This window comes from Echiichthys vipera, assembly GCF_963691815.1.
Source record: "Echiichthys vipera genome assembly, chromosome: 8".
NCBI classification, from domain to species: domain Eukaryota; kingdom Metazoa; phylum Chordata; class Actinopteri; order Perciformes; family Trachinidae; genus Echiichthys; species Echiichthys vipera.
The window spans coordinates 10,906,857-10,923,123 of NC_139833.1; the positions used below are offsets into that span (position 1 = coordinate 10,906,857).

The 16,267-nt window shown below is 38.2% G+C and overlaps 1 protein-coding gene across 1 annotated transcript; it reads left to right on the forward strand.

Annotated features, from left to right (window-relative positions):
* Positions 1 to 11,244: 11,244 nt before the first annotated feature.
* LOC310950134 (cell adhesion molecule CEACAM6-like) lies at positions 11,245 to 13,839 on the forward strand (the record flags this gene model as incomplete). Its single annotated transcript, XM_083917796.1, has 6 exons — positions 11,245 to 11,296; positions 11,384 to 11,704; positions 12,165 to 12,440; positions 13,291 to 13,539; positions 13,633 to 13,699; positions 13,824 to 13,839. 6 exons carry the CDS (start codon positions 11,245 to 11,247, stop codon positions 13,837 to 13,839), a joined length of 981 nt encoding a protein of 326 aa, XP_083773922.1.
* Between the last annotated feature and the right edge of the window lie 2,428 nt (positions 13,840 to 16,267).

Sequence of the window (16,267 nt, forward strand, 5' to 3'; positions counted from 1 at the left end):
GCTTATTCCTAATGCACATCCCTAGTGACGTTATACTCACTACTAAGGGTGTGCATCTCTCCCTTTATGACGCGATGCCTATCGAGGCTACAGTACGATTCAGGGACGATACACAATTTAATGCGATACGATTCGGTGCTATCAATTAAATCTGTGTGATAGGCCTACAGCTACTATTTGTTTGATGTAAACAAATACATTTTCCATTAAAAATTTAAATAAGTCAGGGAACAATATATTTTTATATATATTATATTGGATTGGTGTGAACTTTGGTTAAATGAAGACATTAATTCTCTATAATGAATTAAAATAAGCCAATTATAGGGGCAGCTGGTGGAAGAGTGGATAGAGTAGTCTCTCACCCCATTTCCTGTCTGTCCTATCTAATAAAAGCCTTGATAACTGCCCAAAAAAATCCTTTAAAAAAAGCCAATTCTATAAAAGTGTCACTGCTGCTTATCTTCAAATAGATATTCATATCATAAAAGTATTTTTTGTTGCTTTACATTTTGGCATGGGAAGAAAATGGAAGAAATGTCTCATTTTAGAATGAAATGTCATGGTGTTATTTACTTTTCCAATAGACCCAGGTAGACCAAAAAAGTGCAAACACACACACTAACATATTTACCATGTCACTAAAGACATGATTTAACTCCACTGTCGGGTCTCAGGTCCTGCGCAATAAAACCTATACAGTATATGAATAAAACGGGTTATAGATGCCATGATTACCTTAGGAGTTCTTGCGTGTTCTTGCGTGTGCTAACGCTAGCTGTGACGTTACTAGCATCCACATAATCCTCGTCACCCGCGTAGCTTTCCCCCTGTGGTATCACCAGGTGAGGTTTAAGAATAGTCATGCTGCCGCTGGACTTTGTAGCTGTTAACAGACCTTAAAAATGGCCAAAATTTGTCGAGTTTCCCCTCTCCCAGAGTCAAAATATCTTCCTAACGTTAGAGTTTAGATTTGATGTAAACAGCGTCGGCCATGATGTTCTTCTTCCGGCAACCATAGCAACGCTCAACGTTGCGCTAACGTCAAACTGTCACTTTTTACAAGAAAACAAGATGGCGGACATTATTTTTAACATTCAGGGGGAGCAGGTGCGTAGAGGAATGCAAAATAGAGACTCTACATGAGAAATAGAAATAAAATAAAATAAAAAAGCGGTTGAACATGAATGAATTAATGCAAAAGCTAGCTAGCTAGCTTTTCTCGCAGAGCATATTTTTCAAATAGACTCAAAAAGTTTCATTGCATATTCACCTTTCATTATGTTAATGGTTTTGGTGAAAGAAAGAAGCTGTTATGAATCACATACAACTTAGGTTTCACTGTCATATATTTACATTTGTGTATGTGAAACTTTTTACAAGGATGAGTATATCGTTTACCAGAAAGTCCCATCTATCACTGTCCATAACAACTCCATAAATAATGTCTTTTTGTTGGCTCTTTGCATTTCAGCCCTGAGTGCTTCAGAAAACACACAGTGACAAAATAAATGATCAGAGGTTTCGGTATCATCGCAAAATTCACATCTGTTTGTTTCAAAACCAAATCTCTGTCGTAAAAGTTCACCAGATGGGTACACACCATTTCAAATTTTAAAATGGATTTCTTTCGTTTTTGGATTTGTGGGGAATTTTAAGTATTTATAGCGTAAAGCATGTATAACATATTTGGGGAAGAGTTGTTTAATGGAGTTTCCAAAAGACAATAAAGGGTGTGTGATCAGCATCTTTTCTTATTGTTTTATTAGGAGTTTTAATACTCTCGAAATCACAGTTTCCAACTGAGATGTGGAAGATTAGGAAAATTTGAGTCAAGTTCGAAACAATCCCTTGAATTAAGTTAAAAGTAGGATTAGGGATGGCTCTTTTTATGGAAGCAAAGGGATTACAATCAACTGCTAGATCATATTTAAGACAAACATTTTCATATATGTTATTATATTCATGGTTTCTGTTTAGTCTTGTTGTATTTGTGAAAGAAGAGTTTTTCATATGAAATAAATAGGTTAAAAAATATATACTTTTTTACAATCAAAGTCATTCTCACCATGAATAAATGTCTCTTTTCCTAAAAAAAATTATATGAACAAGTCAATGTCTTAAAAAAATATTCCATTCATTCATTCATCTTCAACCGCTTGTCCCTGTCGAGGTCGCGGGGGGGCTGCAGCCGATCCCAGCTGACATCAGGCGTGAGGCGGGGTACACCCTGGACAGGACTCCAGTCTATCGCAGGACTCATAGAGACGAACAGACCTTACCATAAATAATTTCATAGATGAACATTCAGAAAATTAGGTACTTGCGTGAAGGCAGTGTGGACAATTCAGATGAAGTCATGCAACATTTGCGTATCAAATAATCACCACGCGTGGCCTCTGCTGCGCTCAACAGCGGAGTAGCAAAAGAGGAGCTTGTGTGCAGCAATCTTTTTTTTTTTTAAAAAGGGCTCCCAGTTGCGACTCGGTTCCCATGGTTCAAGTTAAGGAGCGGTTCAATAGATTCGGTTCGTTCGTGAACGTCACAACTCTATTCAAAAGCTAGAGTAGAAGAACGCAGCCGACTTCGGTCATCGGAGGGGTGACGCTGCGGGTGACGCTGCGCAGCAAAGCTTCAGTGAACCGATATATAACTTCACAATCGACCGGTTCATGGTGCATTTTTAGCAATACACGCGTCCACGTATCCATGTACTCGCATCGTTAACGTTAAAAACGGTTATCAGTGAATCTTTACACCCCTACTTATCATTCAGTACATGTAGGTAAAGCTTTAACATGAAACACATATCACACAAATGATCAGTTTAAAAAATGTTATGCATTTTTTTTGATTAAACAATGGTCACTTAAGGACTTATAGTAACAATAACTTTTTTATAATTTTCCAGAGCCAACAACATTTATGCAGCACATCAAACAGGTGAGTATTCACCCGATCCAAGTTCTTGTCTTTTCTTATCTGATAAGACAGTGGAAATCTCAATCATAAAAGTGACCTAATGAATAACACGTCTCTGTTTTGAGCCCATAGAAAAACTGAGTGTGCGGAGGAAACGTTCAGACGTGTATAGGATCTCTGTCACGGCACAGAATGGCTTGACTTCCTTTGACGGTGAGTTAAATGTGACTGAATGAAATAAATTCAAATTTTTGTATGTTTTTAATCGATTAATTTTTCCTCCTGCAGCATAAATAAAACAGGGAAACACAAACGCAATTTCCAAGAACAACAGTATCAAAGGAAAAACAGCAATGTTATTGTTTTGTTCTTTTAATTTATTCAACCCAACCATTTTCTGCCTCCTTTTATTAGATTATGCTCATTGTGCTCAGTTTGATACATCAATGCATTGCAACTTCTGTGTAATATGGTTTTATGATATCATTCGTGATTCAAAATGAATACTTACTTATGCATATGTAATATATTACAACAGCTGTACATAATTAAAATAACAGTATTGAAATAAAGTAAAGTTTTATTATCATAAAAAGACATTTTGTGTATATATTCAATAAACACTTTCTCTGGATCCAGTGCCTGCTGTTTCACTGCCTCTGTCTCAAACCCAGAGCTATAATGGGAAAAACAATATCAAACTGATTTAGGAACATAGCAACCAGTCTTCCACATGGCTTAGGAAAGATGATTCACAGTTGATTAAACATTCACATTCAAACATTCAAAAGGCAGGATGTTACTTTATATCCAGGGTGGCCATAGATTAGACTTCTTCTCTTTATTGATCCCTTTGGGATGAACTCCCGCAAGGAAACTGAGTTTCGAGGAGCTCACAACAACACAAGGGAGGTATAAAAAAATACAGTACAAGATAACCAATAAACTCTTAGCTAAATAAATACAGAAAAAAACAATAAACAATAAACTCTAAGTTAATACATATATGACTATATTTGAGATTGAACCACTTAATACGCAAGATAACCGACATAACATTTCAATATCATAAATCCACAAAAACATAAGAAACAGCGATATATATTTGACCTGTTACGTGGTGTAATCTTCCCCGGGTTAATGGTAGATCAACAGCACATCAGCTTAACTTTTAGTCCATTTCAAACACAAAGTATGTCAGCAGTGCTGGGGTGCTTGAGTTTATGTTTCCCCTCCTTCTGTTCTTTATGATAATTCCCTGCTGGCTCTAGAGCCATATAGCACACAGCTGCGTGAGTGTTTATCGATATTTAATCACCAAAATCTTTTGCAAATCATGACTAAGCCATTTTAGTTGCCTAAATTTAAGCAACGAGCTGGCGCATTATAGATGAGTTATTATTGATTAATTTATCGTTATATTTGAAGCAACTGAAACGCAGCCTTTGTCATCTTTCAACATTAAAAATACCTTTAAAAAAGAATGTATTTGTCACGGTACAAATATAACATGAAACATTATTTAGATCATGAAAAACTCAATTAGAAATTATTGAAATCAAAGCCTCTATTTTACCGGCTCAGTCGCGGGTACAATCGGCCGAAATGGGTTTTCTCAGGAGGGGGGCTGGAGTCTCCCTTAGAGATAGGGTAAGAAGTTATGCCATCCGTGAGGAACTCGGAGTAGAGCCGCTGCTCCTTTGCGTTGAAAGGAGCCAGTTGAGGTGGTTCGGGCATCTAGTAAGGATGCTCCCTGGGCGCCTCCTTAGGGAGGTGCTCCAGTCACGTCCAGCTGGGAGGAGGCCTCGGGGAAGACCCAGGACTAGGTGGAGAGATTATATCTCCACACTGGCCTGGGAACGCCTCGGGATCCCCCAGTTAGAGCTGGTTAATGTGGCCCGGGAAAGGGAAGTTTGGGGTCCCCTGCTAAAGCTGCTGCCCTCGCGACCCGACCTCGGATAAGCGGATGAAGATGAGATGAGTGGGTGGCTGTTAATAGTACTGATCAAAAGTCAAAAATGGAGTTTAATTTCATAAAAACCTCAAGGATTATAACATGTTGACTAAGGGACCTGAATCATTTTGCTCTTAAATTCGTCATAAAAACAAAAGAAGACAAGCAGACTGTATAGTGTCTGTCTTTTGTATTTAGCATCAGGGGCCTCCTGCTCCGTTAGTAGCTGATAGAGTCTCTTAATGTGGTGTGTAAAAGCAGTCTGTCACTGATAAACAGTCTCCATCTGTGGTTTCTCTTAGTTGAAATCTCTCTCACAGTGGTGCGTCTCTGGGGATATGGAAAGATTGTTTGGTACTGACACAAACGTCCATTCAAACATTAAGACATGATGCCCTTTCACCACCACGGCATAGCTGTTTGTGCGTACGCTTAAAATACGTCCATGCCGACGAGTGAGAACTCCCCACCTCACTCATCAAAATACTTTCAACTTTAAACACATTGTGAAATTTAAAATACAATACGATTTAATCAGACATTTCACCATAAGCGGCTTTGATATCTATGGACTGATTATGACGGTTAACTCAGACAGCAGAGATTATAAAAAAGCAATGATATCTTTGGAGCTCATAGCAAAAGAACAGAGATGTGCTTTTTTTAAAAAACCATTAAATGTACTTTTTATTTAATGAGTATATTGTTCCTACGCCGGTAGTATTTATTTATTCTGGCGTTTGTATTTCTAAGAGCACTGTAAACAAAGTGATGGCCGGACTCAGCTGCAGTTATTGATAATTCCCCAACTTGTTGTTATTCTTTAACGATTTTCCTTGTGGGTTAAATATTCAAATGTGAACATGGGTTTTGAAAAGTGCAAAGTAAATTAAATTTTACTTATTGCTTACTGTTGGCATACCATACACATGCAATTAACTGTGCACTAAAACTTAATCTTGTTCTTTTAGTCAGTCTCTTGATGCTTTTTCAAACAAAGGCTATCAAACAATACAATACCATGAGTCATTTTTTCAAATTTCAGTGGGTTGGTGATTAATTTGGCAACAGATATTATATTGTATATAATATTATAATAATGTGAGTGTTTGTAGGTCTGTGCTGATCACTTAAAATGCTGAGCCGTCCTTTTCCCTGTATTCTGCTGTGCAAGCACTCAGTTTTATAATTCAAGTACCACATTAACCATAAAGTATAAGGCTATAATGTAATTTAACTTCTCTCTTTTCTTTCTTGTCAAATGTGATTTTAGTTTCTTCTATCAACTAGGAATGTAATATAAACAACTGTAGCATGACGGTTAAAGGAGATAGTCTATCTTGTTTGTCTAATTTGTAGTGTTGCAGTATCTACTGTACAATACGTGAAATGTTTATTAAAGTTTTATGAATTTATACCAAATACTGATGAATGTCTGAAGATCTCCCAGGGCTTTGTGTAGATTCAGACAGAAGATCACCATCAGCCTCGTTAATTATTATTACTGGACTTTATAGATCTACTGTATGTTTCTTAGTTTGTAATTTATGTCTACAATAAATATCTTATAACACCTGTTGTGTAAAAATAAATGGACTTTGTCTGTTATTTATTTCTGGCAGCATGAAGTTATTTGTTTGACTCGTACACGTCTCCGCGTGGATGAAGCCGTTCTGTTCCAACACACAGGAAGTCATGGAGAGTCTTCGGTACCTACTCTGACCTGTCAGATGAGATCTTATCATCTTTATTATTATACGGCTGTTACACACACAAATCATTAATCCACAAGGACAAAAAAGATCCACGTTAGTTAGACCAGCTGATCCTTGATTTGAAAAACAATTGGGACATTGGATAATTTTATTAAAATAACCTCCCGTTCTGCATATTTCTAACACTGTATACAGTGAGGCTGCAGTCATACATTATAGATTAACACTGTCTATAACCAAGATTAACCCTTATTTATGGTGACACTGTGTGATCTTATGGGAGCATGATCACAGAGCATAGAAATGTCTAGTAATGGTTTTATTGCAGCATTTGTTTTTTATCTAAAATATGAAAGAACAAAGCTGACATAAAAGAAAACTAATAATCTTTGATAATAATCTGACCACCCAACGCCGTCTCTTATTTGACTGCAGGAGAAAGCGTGTGGACAAGCACACAGTGTTGAACTCTGTAGGTTCCTATATCAGCTGCTGATTATTGAATACAAAAAATCAATATTCACGAGTTTAAAGTATCATTTACAACAAAGATTTAATTCTATCACTGGGTATTTCAAAAGGCTCCAGACACTGGAGTCCACACATTTCTATACAGAGAGCAACATATAGAGGAGGTTCGTTAACATTGTGTAACTTTAGTATTTACTGATTTGGTTCAGGCGACATTATTATGAAAATATTTGGGATTTAAGGACATGCAAATCAGTGGCTTTGCTCTGCTGTAAACTATTAACTAATTTAACAGCTAACAGATAAGACCTGACGGTAGCTACACTCTGTAGGGGTTGCAGGTCACCTCGGTTGAAAGATCTAAAAAGTTGAGACTTTTTAAACAGCTTTTTTATCAGAAATCAAGCACACAAACTCACATTCTCTCGTAAAAATGCTAATTTTGTATATACATTTATCAGTGCATGTGTATAAAGGTCACTGTCAGTCCGCACTGTGTTGGTGAGTCTGTATATGTGAAAGAATGTGTGTGTAGTTGATTAAGAAGAAGAAGAAGAAGAATTCCTTTATTAGTCCCGCAAACGGGGAAATTCAATTTTCACTCTATTATTTTTTTCATGTTACACACACAGGCCCGAAATACACACACATGCTCAGACAGGACCTATAAACATGCAACCAATGGAGAGATGTTAGAGCGAGGGGGCTACCAGTGACCGGCGCCCCGAGCAGTTGGGGGTTCGGTGCCTTGCTCGACAGCACCTCGGCAGTGCCCAGGAGATGAACTGGCACCTCTCCAGCCACCAGTCCACACTCCATTCATGGTCCACACAGGGACTCTAACCAGCGACCCTCCGATCCCCAGCCCAGTCACCTATGGACGGAGCTACTGCCGCCCTCAATTTATTGATTAAAGAATATTGTAATCAATTAATCGTTTGAGCAAGAAATTGATGGACTTTTGTGCAGACGAAAGGTTCTGAGAAATATAAGTAGCCATCTGCAGCTTTACTTTTATTTCATAGACTAAACTATTTTAAGATTCAAATAAAGACTTTAAACAAAAATGACAAAACTTGTCAGTCGAAGCCCCAGTGCGTTTATTGTAAAACTTTTCTTTTTTTTTATATATTTGACAGAAAACTCACTGTGTCACGCTGTTTTTTCTAAACTGAAAATGTTATGAGAAATAAAAATATCTTTTTCAGCGTAGCTTATTCTTTATGATAAAATGTGTCACTGTATTAACTCAAAAACAAGCCATAGCACAACTGAATAAGTCACTTTCTATCATGATAATCCATCTCAAGAGGAAGTCTTGAAATCCAAACAGAACACTGACACTATTGACGCTGTTACTGTATTACACTGAACAAAAGGGGTTGGGTTCTCGAATGTAAACTGCGTCTGTCTGTTAAACTGTGTTTCCGTTTACATTACAGTAAACTCTACACACTTGGAAAATACCCAAAGAATCCACTCAGAGCTCATAAAAACTTACAGAGATGTAGCATGACTCTTAGGAATGCATTTTGTATCACATAAAACTTTCTGGTTTCTGTATTAAAGTTGTGAAACTCAACTTTGTAAAAAAACAACTTGGTGCGTTTGACTCTGTTTTGACTGTATGGACGGAGACAGTGTTATAATAAAGCATCAGTAAATGATTTGACTGTATAGAGAAATTAATTTTATTTCTTGGGTGTGACAAGATTATTTAGAAAAAATACTCTTTTTTGGGCCTTTCTATTGTCTTTACAAAGGCTTCAGTCGTCTGAACACTATTCAAATCAAACAAACAAAAATAGAAAAAATTAAGCCTCTTTTGAACTTCTTGGGGTAACAAATAAAATATTGCCTCTTTTTATGGGGTCACAAGATTAGAGAGGTACAAAATGACTCAACATAACGGCAAACCTTAAATAGCATATGTGTAAGGAAAGAATAATGAGCAAACAGTAATGTTATTTATCTTAAAGTGTTATTAAAACTAATTAAATTCATAGACAAGTCAGAGAAGAAAGTCTCAGTTTGTCATTGTCACAAGTCAAAAATATTGTGAGCCACTTCTCAAGTAGAAGGACATGTCTTATTAATCATTCCTAACGAGCAACATTAACGCCATCCCTCCTTGTGTGACGAGAGAGGTTGAGTAACATTATATTTACACTGCGAGTGAGTTTGCCACTCACCAAAGCATATTGTTATTGAGAGGCACCATCGTACCTGTTGGTGACACAACCCTGACTGACGTTTCACCTCCTGTTCCACACACACACACACACACACACACACACACACACACACACACACACACACACACACACACACACACACACACACACACACACACACACACACACACACACACACACACACACACACACACACACACACACACACAGTATTCGGTATTCAGCATGTCACTTATGAGGTTCGTTCTGGATAGAGGTTTATAAAAACAGCACTATATGAAATGTCTCAACATCAACAGACGCTGAAGCCAGAGATGTGTTTGTAAAGCGGTCTGAAGGAGGCCGAGTGTCTCCTGGGCGTCTTTGATCCTCCTCCCCTAAGAATGCTACAGCTCACTGCTGCTCCTCAAACACCATCCTGTCAGAGACCCAAGAGCACTCACTGAGGAGCTCATAAAACACTACACGCCTCCACAACCATGACTCAGACCAAGAACGCCTAATACGTTTATATTCTATCATCAAATAGAGCAACTTTACTAATGGTTGGATTTTCATTATCTACCAACAATATGTGCACAAAGTATGAAAATGGTCCAAATCTTGTTTTGTTTTGCTTTTCAGTTTTGGCTTGGCAGACTTGAAAAACAAGTCAATGAATGTGTTTAAATTAGTCTTTAAATGAAGAGTAAATATAACTGGTTTGAATTCGAAGATAAGTCAATTATAATCAACTCCATTCGAGTCCACTGATGTTGGATTAAATGTTGAGTGAATCCATAACCCTGTGCATGTGAAAAATCATGCATTGATTTGTGTATTAGATCATTATTTTGTTGTGTGCTTTCTTTAAAATGTAAAAGGGAAACTTGAGCACTGTTTTCTGCGACCTCCAGCAGGATAAGATATTCAGTAAAATCATTACACTTCATATTTGTATTAAAGTGGCTTTCTGGCAGTAATGGAAGAAGTGTAAGTAAAATTCATGCATTCAAAACCTTACTTAAGTAAATACTTAAATAGTAAAAGATTGTTGTACTGTTATATATGATTTTTTGGATTCATATTCTGAGAATGTTGTTTTTTTCTGGTGTAGATGTTTAAAGTTGTGCTAGGTTTAACTCATGTATAGACTGTTTCAACTAAAGCGATGCATCCTATTCTATAAAACAAGATCGTCATAAGTCTGTAGAAGCAAAATCAGAAACGTGGTCCTGTGAGAACCACGTATATATCTAAATATCCAACTTTTCAGGGGGTCAGAAAAACAGCTGCTTTTTCTAGCTGATCCCAAGAGGGGAAAGTTAATTGTTGGAGAATTTTCTTCAAGACTTCATCCTTCAATTTATCAGAACGATTGTGGAGATGCATGGTTTTCACTGGACAGGAAGGGGATGAAAAGTTATCTGAAAAGTAACTAAAGTCAGAGAAATGTAGTAGAGTAAATAAGTACTTACCTTTACAATGTAGTGGAGCAGAAACAAAATGAGCATAAAATGAAAACACATTTTCTAGCTTATTGTTTAAAAAAAATGTTCCATCATACTTTAATGGGCTTGATTTTACAATATTAGATGCAAACTTAAAGCTGTGTGATCATGTGAAGGTTTAGCATTTAGATATAAGATCTGCTGAGCTGTGATATGCTGTTTATTTTTCCTCTCACAGATTTAAAGCAAAATACGGACAAATTATAGAATGATTCTTTAAACAATGCTGTCCTGTATTTGTCAGATCAGAAAAGCAAACAAATGAGTCCATCAACCTGAGTCTACTATAACTCCTGACTGAACATATACCCACAGGCATTCTGGAGTATTTACTTTAGTGGCTTTGTAAACAGTGTTTGCGCTGTTCGTCACTGAGTGGGAGAGCTGGAGCTGGTCCTGTGGGTGTGTGAGACGATAAAAGAGCGGGAGCACCTGTGACTCTCCGTGTTTTGGATTTCTGAGAGGGGCCGTAGACATTACACAAGTCTTTATTCAGCATGGACGACAAGATGCTGAGGACGGCTGCTTGTTTGGTCCTTGTTCTATCAGGTAGATAACATCATGAATGTTGTTTCGCTGCTGAACATCAACCAGAAGTTTGTGAGTGTTGCTTCATTTTCTATCTCGTGTAATTAGGTATGTGTGCAGGTGAGGGTATCTTACCCCCAGGGCCCCTGAGCGGAGCTGTGGCGGGCGCAGTTAAGTTCACCACCACTCTCATCCCTCCTGAGAGTCCATTCCTCTCGGTCAGCTGGAGCTTCAAAGGGGTGAACATCATCACTTCTACCAGCACCAACGTGACTGAGCCCGGACACGCCAACAGGATCACATTGGACCGAGCCACAGGGGCCCTGGAGCTACGGAGCCTGGTGCTGGAAGACAGCGGGGAGTACACCCTCACCATCACACCAGACAAAGGGCTGCAGAAACAGGGGAAGACCACGTTGAATGTGTATGGTGGGTTTAACGTAGTTAGGTGATTTCTTATCAGATATCTGTCATTTGACAACAATTCTTCTAAAATGAGTGCAGTCTTCAAACCACATTGTATTGAATTATTAGCCTTTTCATATTTTAGTACAGAAATCTTAATTTTGCTATATATATATATATATATATATATATATATATATATATATATCTCATGATACTGCAAAAAATCTGATTTGTGGGGTGTACAGTAGCTCATCCGGTAGAGAAAGAACCCCATATTCAGGGGTTGGGTCCTCACTGCTGGTAGAGCTTGCATTACCCAGGTTCAACTCTTACCCATGAGCCTTTGCTGCATGCTGTCTGCTCTCTCCCCCATTTCCTATGACACTTCTGCTGTACTTTAAAATAAGGGCATAAAAAGCCCCTCAAAAATGTTTAAAATGAATAGATACTTCTTGGTATTGATACTTTAATGTTCTGCCAGCACTGATAACTGGAGCGGCCGTCCGCAGCCCTGCAGCCATCCTGATAGAAGACAAAAGCTCCACCAACCTCAGCTGCGAGGCCTCTGGCTCCATCAGCACCAGAGTTTGGATGAAGGACGGCCGGCCGCTCCATCGGAGTGACAGAGTCAGCGTCTCCATGGACAACAAGACAGTGTTCATTCAGCCTGTTCACAGCTCGAACCACGGCAGATACCAGTGTCGAGTCAGCAACCCAGTCAGCACCATGACTGCGACCCGGGACCTGACTGTCAACTGTGAGTACTGCTCGCTCCAGTAACTATTGTTAAGGTAAAAAAAAAAAAAAGGTCAATTGTATGAGTTTGTGGAAACTTTTAAATTCTTTGTGATTATGAAATGTATTTAAGTACAGGTTGACTTAACTTTATAGCCCTGATATAGTATACTCAGTTTATACACATTGAGGTACTATTTTCTTCTGATACAACTTTCTACCTCTACTACAATTAAGAGAAAGATATTCTATCTTTTACTCTAACTTGTACAGATCAAGATTATTGCACACAAGACATTTGAAAAGAAGAGCGGAAACAGTCCATTAACTGATTAAAAGATCATTTATTTGAAGTTATTTAATAATCTTAATCTTTTTTTGTTTTTTTCAATGCAAGAATGGGAAACATTTTACAGTTCCAGGTTCTCAAATGTGAGAATTTGCCGATTTCCCTTTTGAGTACTTCGATCATTCTTATCTATTTGTAATATTTTTATACTGTGGGTCTGATAAAATAAGCATGTTGAGATGTTTTTGGGCTAACCGGGCATTTCTCTTTTTCAGAATTTTCACAAATCAATTAATCAAGAAAATAATCAGCAGCTTTATCCATAATGAACAATCAGTTGCGATAAAACAATAGTAAAATACTGATTTTACATTAAAGAACGAGTATTTATTGATATAACAGTCTAAAGGTCACAGGAGACATTTCCCTCCATTGAATACATTAACTTTAAATACTTTAATCACATTTTCCTGATCACACTTTTATACAAATAACTATTCTAAATGTTGTAAAGGAGTATTTTTACAGTGGTGTATTTACCTAAGGATGTGAAAACGTACTTTAACGTCTTTTCTCTGTGCAGTTGGACCACATAACATATCAATCACTGGACCGTCAGCAGCAGCGCCTGGCCGCAGAGTGACGCTACAGTGCGAAGCAGACTCCGTCCCACCAGCAAACTTCAGCTGGACGTTCAACGGCAACAAGACGAATGTCAATAACTCCATGTACATCATAGAGAGGCTGGAGGCAGAAAGCATAGGCAATTACACCTGCACTGCTAGAAATATGGTGACCATGCTGGAAAACTCTACGGTTCTATATCTCAGAGGTGAGATTTCACTTTTCTTCATGTCAGTACATTTTAGAACCAGGCAGCATTTCAAGAAGAGATAATTTCTTCCTTTTTTTATATTTCATGAAGCATCCTGCACTGCTCCCTCCTGGTCGTCTTTACTGCTGCTCAGTGCGCTTGCTCTGAGAGGATTACTGTAAGAGGAAGTGGCAGGTGAATATTTATGATGCATCTGCCTTATTCTTCATATTCAACATCCCTTTTTCTATTTGTGCTTTACTGTCACATTAACCTACTTTGCTTTATGTTTTTTTCCTCAGGTTCCTGCTTCCATGATGCATTTTGCCGTCGGCTGAGCACGCTGTTAAATGATATTTTGATTCAAGAGACACTGTTGCGAGCTCGTCATTCCTGTGGGAACTTAATCACTTATCTTTCTTGTTAATTAGACTTCTGGAGATGCATGAGTCGCCTACTTGTCCACATTTGTTTTAATGAATAATAGCACCATGAATGGCTTTTCCACTGCAACTCATTCTGCAGATATAATCACCAGTTTGAAACGAAAAGACACAGAGCTTTATGGTTAAAAACAATAAACTTCTTCCTTCACGAAACAAAACAAACAAGATTCAGAGTATACCTTGTGTTGCTTCAGTTGCAAACATAGTGATCATAACCTCATTCATAATTATGACCCAAACACTGAAGATCAGCACAGTAAACAGTTTCAACCACCTCTCCTGTTTCACAATCAGACTCACTGATAAATTCTTGAGATAGCGTCATGTTAGTGCATCAGAGTTTGTGTTGTGTGGGTGATAATATGCAGGCGTGATTGTTCATGTCATTTGTTCCTCCTGGTGTATCAAACTGTGCATCATGTATTATTCAAAATGATCTATATAAATAAATCATTTACATTTTAGTGTTGCTGAATAAATGACTTTAAGATGGAACAAAGATTAAGAAGTTTGTGTCAAATATCGTTCCTGTTTACAGCATGAAATAAACTGAAGCATCTAAATTAAATGTTTTATGACCTTTTAAGGAATTCTGCAATATTTTCTTTCACAGAGTCTGCCTAACAGAATTATTGGGGTTACTGACTCTACTTTTACATTTTAACTGCGGCAAACACTTCGATTCCACCCTCAGGTCCTGTGAAGCTGTGGTATAGTACGTGTAGTTATACCAAAATGTCAAAATACAAAAGGGATGCATCCTAAAAGTAGAGTTTCATCGCCACATTGTGCTTAAAATCGCATTATCAAATAATATTTAATGAACCCTTCTTTTCAGTGTTCTTTAAGAACTACTTGAAGACGCAGAGCTTTATTTGCAGCATTTCTGGCCAATTATAATGTACAAACACAATGTTCAATCCACCACTCATCATCATCATCATCTGCAACCGCTTATCCGAGGTCGGGTCACGGGGGCAGCAGCTTTAGCAGGGGACCCCAAACTTCCCTTTCCCGGGCCACATTAACCAACTCTAACTAGGGGATTCCAAGGCGTTCCCAATCCAGTGTGGAGATATAATCTCTCAATCTGGTCCTGGGTCTTCCCCGAGGCCTCCTCCCAACTGGACGTGCCTGGAACACCTCCCTAGGGAGGCGCCCAGAACCACCTCAACTGGCTCCTTTCAACACAATGGAGCAGCGGCTCTACTCCGAGTTCCTCACGGATGGCTGAACTTCTCCCCCTCTCTCTAAGGGAGACTCCAGCCACCCTCCTGAGAAAACCCATTTCGGCCGATTGTACCTGTGACCTCGTTCTTTCGGTCATGATCAATCCACCACTGTCTCCACTAAAAACATTGTGTGTGCTTTGATTTGGAGGATTACAACTCAGGATTCAGAGCTGTGTCTGTAGCAGTTATTCCTGTCTTGCCCCATAAGACCAGTTATTTAGATGCAGGCAACAAGCTGAGTTCAACCGACTGGATCAGGCAAAGCTTTGCATCCCAGCTGAACACCTGGAGCTAATTTAGCCAGGGACTGTGATTGGTGGAGATAATTAAACATCACTTCTAAGATACAGCTTGTATCAGGAGGCTTGACACGAGGTCGCTGGTGAGAGGCTTTAAAATTAATGCAGTGTGCTGCTTTACGCTCTGCTTTTGTTCCCTCACACGGTTATCATCCTGCATCTTAACTCATACACTGAGTACATGTGGTGGTAAAATCTGTACAAAGTCACATCAGACGTTAGATAAGACATTAATAAATGTATGGCAGTGGATTATGTGACTGCACGGTCAAACAACAGTACCCAAACAGGATGAAAGAATATGTTGGGTAATCATAGCTGATTATAGAAATGAGGAATATCTGATGCACAAATAAAAATGTGTGTGTGTCTCCAGGGGGTAGTTGTTGCTGTCCCTTTTAGTTGTGGTGTTTTATGTCTCTATTTCATCACAATTTACCAGTAGCGAGTTTTAAGCTCACAACATAACATCAAATATTAAAATATTAATGAACAAAATGGGAGCCATTCACAAGACTTACAACCAAAGCAGGATAATTTGCTTAATAACATCCTGGGGGACAAATAAAAGGTCTTGAACTTGAATAAATGTGACAATCTGTGTGCTTGTGGTGCGCCGGAGAGAACTGAAAGAGATAGGGGAATATATAAATAGTCTTAAAATGTGCAAATTTGTGTTAAGCCAAATGATCGCTAATAAGATCTCAATCTGTTCCAGTTGACAGTAAAACTGATACAAAATGCTTTTTATTGCCTCAACATAAAGGAT